Source organism: Juglans microcarpa x Juglans regia, chromosome 2D (genome assembly GCF_004785595.1).
Source record: "Juglans microcarpa x Juglans regia isolate MS1-56 chromosome 2D, Jm3101_v1.0, whole genome shotgun sequence".
Lineage (NCBI taxonomy): Eukaryota > Viridiplantae > Streptophyta > Magnoliopsida > Fagales > Juglandaceae > Juglans > Juglans microcarpa x Juglans regia.
This window is the reverse complement of record NC_054596.1, coordinates 28,281,735-28,288,345: the sequence shown is the minus strand read 5'-3', so window position 1 is coordinate 28,288,345 and position 6,611 is coordinate 28,281,735. Positions and strand designations below refer to the sequence as shown.

The window sequence follows — 6,611 nt, the reverse complement described above, 5'->3', positions numbered from 1 at the left end:
CATAGTTAGTAAATTGATTATTTTTGGATATCTTGATGCGTTGGGTTAAGGATATTTTCAAATCTTTGGAGAGTTTCTAATTTATTTTATTGAGAATTTCTTTATTATTTTGGTGAAGGAACTGGATATTTGGGTTGAACAAAGGAGTTAATATTTTATTGAGTTTCTGGATTTTATAGTTGTGGTATTGGAATTGATATTGAGTATTAAGAGCTAACTCTCTGGACCTCCGGGATCGGGGCGTTACACTTCAACTCCAGAACTGATACTTGCACATTAGAAGGGGGAGGGAGTGCCTAATTCCTCAAAATGAATACCTCTCTGCTTCAGCTTAGGACATATAGCCTCTCGTGCACACGCCACTTCTGCAACCTCCAAATTATCATCTTTAATGGTCTCTGCACTTTCTAAACAAGTCTCGAGAGGTTCTTTAGTATTTTCTGCCCTAAAAACCTCTTTGGTTGACTCATCTACAATATCAGCTCGAAAAACATGATCAGTAAAAGAAGGATATTTTGCAGGTTTAAATAAATTAAACTCTACCTCTTCTTCACCAATCTTCAAAGTCAACCTACCATTCTTAACATATATGACAGTTCTAGCTGTGGCTAGAAAAGGCCAACCTAAAATGATAGGGATCTTGGTGTCTTCTTCCACCTCCAACACAATAAAATCAAATAGAATGATAAACTTCTTTACTTTGATCAGCACATTCTCAAGAACACCCAAAGAATCTTTCATCGACCGGTCAGCTAGCTACAAAGAGATGGTAGTAGGCTTCAACTCCTTTAATCCAGGCTTCCTAGACACGAATAAAGGTATTAGTGAAAAACGCTATCACCTATATCACACAATGTTTTAGAAAAATTAACATCATCTATAGTACAAGGGATAGAAAAACTCTCTGGATCTCTTAGCTTTGATGGAAGCTTATTCTGGATGATGGCACGCTTAGTATTCATCATGCTACGCTCATTGTAAGTTAGCCTCTAACTTACTTTCAGGATACTTGTGTATGTATGGTTGATGGTTCGTAGAATCTACCACAAGTGTATAGGTCGTGACAAGTAGAACAGGGCAAAAAGAATATCGTTTCCACAAGGAGGAGATTCAAGTACCAATTTATCAAATTTCCTATGTTATTTAGATGATCCCAAATTGATATGATTGACTGCAAATTCTTAACTTGAAAAATCAAACATGAAAGGTTCCTAGGGCTTGGATTCCTTCAATGAGTTTAAACCTGGTTGCTTGCATTAATGTTTTGCTAAGTACAATGACCAAATTTTCTTTTTTTATGTAATATCCTCTTTCAAGTTATAACACTTATACCTATATTAATCATATGTCTACTGTCGTGATCACAGAAATTAATATAAATTCATTATGCTATATGGAATTCTTGAATGTAGGTCACAAGAGTGCGTATTTATTTCTAAACTACAATGCGAAGTTTGATGAATTCACGAACTAATATTGAACTTCAACTTTCGTTATTTCATTCAACATCTTAAGCATGCAATTAATGGCCAGTAAATTGCAAGAATGAAAACTGAAATCATCAAATTGGAATTAACAAAGGGTATTTAGTACAACCATTCTCAAATCATATCAATTATATCTAAAATTCAATAACTACATCATAGCCCCAGAATAAGAAAACTAGCAAATCATAACTAATTAAACAATCCAATTATTTCTCAAACATAAATTCTTATTCAACATCCTTAATAAAAATTCAGCTACTAAAAATTAGAGAAATAGAAAAGAACTCTGTAATTGCAGAAATCGTGAGTTTCATTTTTCCTCTCCGAATTATAGCTCTGCCTTCAATCCCTTTTTTTTCATTAATTCCTCTGGTTTTTTAACGTCAACTTCCTTCTTTTTTCAATTTCAGCATCTTTGACCTGTAATAACTTCAGACCATCCAATCAATTCAAAACCGATTCTCCTTTCAAATTTTTTTAAAAAAACTTCCCCATATCTGCTGCTGAAATCTAGAATTCTTGGCTGATTTTATTACTCGACGTCTAGCTAGATTTAGAGTATCACAATGATTCACTCAGACCTTTTACAATTTTTGCAAGAAAAATGATCATAACAAAACCAAAACCATCATTCCCAGCACCACCAGTGACAGCAGAAACAAAGCAATAAAACACAAATCATCCATAAAATCTCATACACATTTTATCAAACACATTGCATGTATACTAGTTTGCACAGTCCGTTGCCACCAACCATATTCAATTTTTGCTACATTTCCTTACTACAACACAACTTCACAAGAATCACAACAATAAATCCCAAAATAACCAATTCTAGGCAACCCAACAACATGGAAAAAAAAACATAAAATTAAAGAGGGAAGTGAAGGGGAACGGTGGCAACAAAGAGGGAACAAGGCGGCGAGATCCAAGAGGTTCACTGCTTTAGAGAAAAGAAAAAGGATAAGGAAGAATAAAGAAGGGAAGGGGTCCTGCGTTTTGGACCCCAGTGTGATGAAACGAAGACATTGTAGACTCATCCATCCACCTAATGGGATCAAGGGGCTGAGGCTCTTCGAACAATGTTACCCTTCCCGTCGTGGTCAAGGATGTGAGTCCTATGGTACTCCAATCTCTCCAAAGTCTCCCTCATATGCTGAAGCCATCTATGGGTTGTATGCCATGCGTGCATGAATGGATGTAGATGCTTTGATGATGCCATGCAATTGCAAGATCACAAGCCAAACAAATAAGGGTATTTGTTTTCTCATATCGACTTCCTTTTCCCAAGTAGCTTCTTCGACATCGTGATTCCGCTACAGAACCTTAACTAGAGGAATTTTCTATTTTTAAAGTTCCTTATCCTTCCAATCCGTGACCTAAACAGGATTTTCCTCATAAGTTAGGTCAAGTTTGAGCGAAATATCCCTCGAATCTACAATTATTGGTATCTGATTCACAAATCTTTTCTTGAAGGAAGATACGTGAAAGACGTTGTGAATTCCTTGGAATTCAACGGGAAGATTCAGTCTATAAGCGACTACTCCTACCTTTTCCAGTATCTCATAGGGTCCTATGTATCTCAGACTTAACTTCCCTTTCTTCCCAAACCGAAATACTCCTTTCATGGGCGATACCTTAAGATAAACCCAATCGCCAACTTCGAACTTGAGGCCCCTCCTTTGATGTTCGGTATAGCTCTTTTGTCTATCTTGGGCAACCTTCATCCTCTCCTTTATTAACTGGATTTGATCCTTCATTTCCTAAAGAATTTCAATAGCAAGAATTTTCTCTTCTCCAACTTCATCCTAGTGTAAAGGAGATTTGCATTTCCTTTCGTATAAAGCTTCGTAAGGAGCCATCTGAATGGTAGCCTGAAAGCAGTTATTGTACTTGATTTCAATCAATGGCAAGAGCTTTTCCCAATTGCCTTTTTCTTGTATCACACATGCTCTCAGCATGTCTTCCAATGTCTAAATTTTCTGCTCCATTTACCCATCAGTCTGAGGGTGATAGGCACTACTAAATTTTAACTTGATGCCTAGAGCATCTTGAAGGCCTTATCAGAAACGAGAGGTGAACCGCACATCCCTATTAGATACAATCATTTTTGGAACTCCATGTAGTCACACTATTTCTGATATGAGTAACCGAGTTAGTCTTTCTAATGTGTCAGTATTCTTTATTGGCAGAAAATGAGCACTCTTAGTTAGGTCAGTCAACTATAACACAAATAGAATTAGTTCCTGTCGAGGTCCTTGGAAATCCGATTGCGAAGTCCATAGATATATCCTCCCATTTCCCTTCTAGGATTGAGAGTGGTTGCAATTTTCCAGCGGGTAGTTGATGCTCAGTCTTAATTGTTCTACAAACAGAGCATCTATTAACATACTCGCTACATCTTTCTTCAAGCCTTCCCACCAAAAATGTTTTTTTAAATCTTGATACATTCTTGTGGTCCCTGGATGAGCCGTGTATCGGGTTTGATGTGCTTCTCTTAGTATTTTATCCTTGATCTTTGGATCTGCTGGAATTACCTTCTGGTTTTGGTAATACAGCAACCCATCATTCTTAAGGATAAATCCTTCTGGTCCTTCCTTCCTTTCTACTTCCTACCTAACTTTTGGCCATTCGGGATCTTCCATCTACTGCATCTTTACTTCCTCCCACATAATAGGTACAATCTCTTGTAATGCGGTGAGAGTTGCGTCTGGATGAAGATCCTTAATCGGCAAGTTCCTTATGCTGTGCAGAAGTGATCCTCCTTCCAAATCGGGATCGTAATTCCGCGACTTTCGACTTAACGCATCAGCTACTACGTTAGCCTTACTAGGGTGATACTTAATTTCACACTGGTAGTCGGTAGGGCAAGTTTGGGGCCTCAGATGAGACACAAAATTCTCATCTGATCTCATTTCATCCCATCCCATCTTATTCCCAAACATAATTCAAATACAAAATTTTTAAACTAATCATTACAACTTTTTCAAACTTTTAAATAAAAAATAAAAAATAATTATAACTTTTTTAAATCTCTAAACAAAAATAATATTATAAAACTTTATTTTTACAATATTTTAACTTTATAGTATTTTTTTTATTCAACTTTTTCTCTCTCATTTCTCAAAATCCAAAAAATATTCAATTTAAACTATCTCACTACTATTTACAAATTATCTTACTATTATTCACAAAATTCTTATCTCATCTCACTCCTCAAATCAACCCTAATTGTTTCCAACCACCTTCTCTGCCTCATATTTAAATTATGCTGACTAAACAAGTATTTGAGGCTTTTTTGATCCGTGTAGATCTCGCAAGTTGCATCATATAAGTAATGCCTCCAAATCTTCAAAACAAAAATTACGGCAACGAGCTTGAAGTCATGAGTGGGGTAATTTTGTTTGTGATTCTTCAGTTGTCATGAGGTGTAGGTGACCACACACTCGTCTTGCATAAGTACGCATCTGAGTCCTAGTTTGGATGCATCTCTAAATACAACGTAAGGCCTATGGGGTTCAAGTAAAGCTAATACTGGTGCGGTTGTGAGTCTTCCCTTGAGTTCCAAGAAACGCTGCTCACACTTTTCTTTCCAAATATACTTAGCGCCTTGCTTGATTAGGGCAATAAGAATTCCTGATAACTTGGAGAATCCCTTCATGAAATGTTGATTACTGCCTGCTAATCCTAGGAAACTCTGGATCTCGTGCACACTAGTCGGGTGCTTCCAATCTACCATAACTTCGACCTTGTTGGGGTCAACTAATACTCCTTGACTTGAGATTACATGCCCTAAAAGTCTTACCTCCTTAAGCCAAAATTCACACTTACTAAAGTTGGCATACAACATATGTTCTTTCAGCCTTTGCAAAGCCAAACAGAGATGCTGCCTATGCTCTCCTTCGCTTCTACAGTAGATTAGTATGTCGTTAATGAATATGACTACAAAACTATCCAGACAGGGTCTGAACACTCAATTCATCATATCCATCAATGTAGCAGGGCCATTAGTCAAACCAAAGGGCATGACGAAAAAATTGTGGTGCCCATATCTAGTTCGAAACGTTGTTTTAGGAATATCCCTATCCCTAATCTTGAGCTGATGATACCCATACCTTAAGTCTATCTTTGAAAGCACCGATGCTCCTTGTAATTGATCTAATAGGTCATAAATATGTGGTAATGGGTACTTGTTCTTAACCATTACTTTGTTTAATTCCTTATAATCAATGCACATCCTTAAAGACCCATCATTCATTTTTACAAATAGAACTGGCGTACCCTAAGGTGATGAACTAGGCATAATGAATCCCTTCTCCAGTAGTTCTTCTATTTGCTCCTTTAGCTCTTTCAATTCTAAAAGGGCCATATGATAAGGTGTCTTATGGACAGGAGTAGTAGGAGGTTCTAATTCTATAACGAATTCTATCTCTCTATTGGGAGGTAATCCAAGTAAATCATCCGTGAAGACCTTCAAATATTCTTCAACTATAGGTATCCCTTGAATCTCCTTACTATTACTACTTTCTTCTAGTACGAAAGCTAAATAAGCAATGGCTCCACCAGCGATGCACTTTCTAGCTTGCAAAGCCGAAATTAACAAGGGGGTATCTTTCACTGACCCTTTTGTATAATGGATTTGCCCATCTACGAGTGATTCAAAGGTGATCACCTTATTTCAACGATCTATCCTAGCGAGATGCTTGGATAACTAGTCCATTCCTAAAATAACATCGAATCCTAATACATCGAAGATGATTAGGTCGGCTTCCATCAGTACTCCTTCTAAGTTCAACGAGCAGCTTCTCATCACGCGATTACAAGTGATCGAGCGTCCATTGGGAAATGACACTACTACAGCTTGAGGTAACGTCTAGGTTGGCAAGTTACACATGCATGCAAACACCACGGACGCAAAAGACCTCGTAGTGCCAGAGTCAAACAAAGCACAAATCGTATACTCGTACATCGTGATTTTACATAACAACTAATCACTACCAACTACTTAGCAGTTATAATAAGTAAACTACTTATTGAAGAGGGGCACTCAAGGTAAACTACCAGTGATGACTCTCGTTTCTTCATCATTGGGGATTTACTCGTTAATCTCTCCAGGGGTGATAG

The 6,611-nt window shown here is 37.2% G+C and overlaps 1 protein-coding gene across 1 annotated transcript; it reads right to left on the bottom strand.

Moving 5' to 3' along the window:
* Nucleotides 1-2,866: 2,866 nt before the first annotated feature.
* On the bottom strand, nucleotides 2,867-3,247 carry LOC121249417. The gene has a single exon (XM_041148128.1). The coding sequence runs from the start codon at nucleotides 3,245-3,247 to the stop codon at nucleotides 2,867-2,869; it is 381 nt and encodes a 126-aa protein (XP_041004062.1).
* Between the last annotated feature and the right edge of the window lie 3,364 nt (nucleotides 3,248-6,611).

Coding starts and splice junctions, on each gene's coding strand:
- LOC121249417 (XM_041148128.1), bottom strand. CDS start 3,247: ATGAAGGATCAAATCCAGTTAATAAAGGAGAGGATGAAGGTTGCCCAA.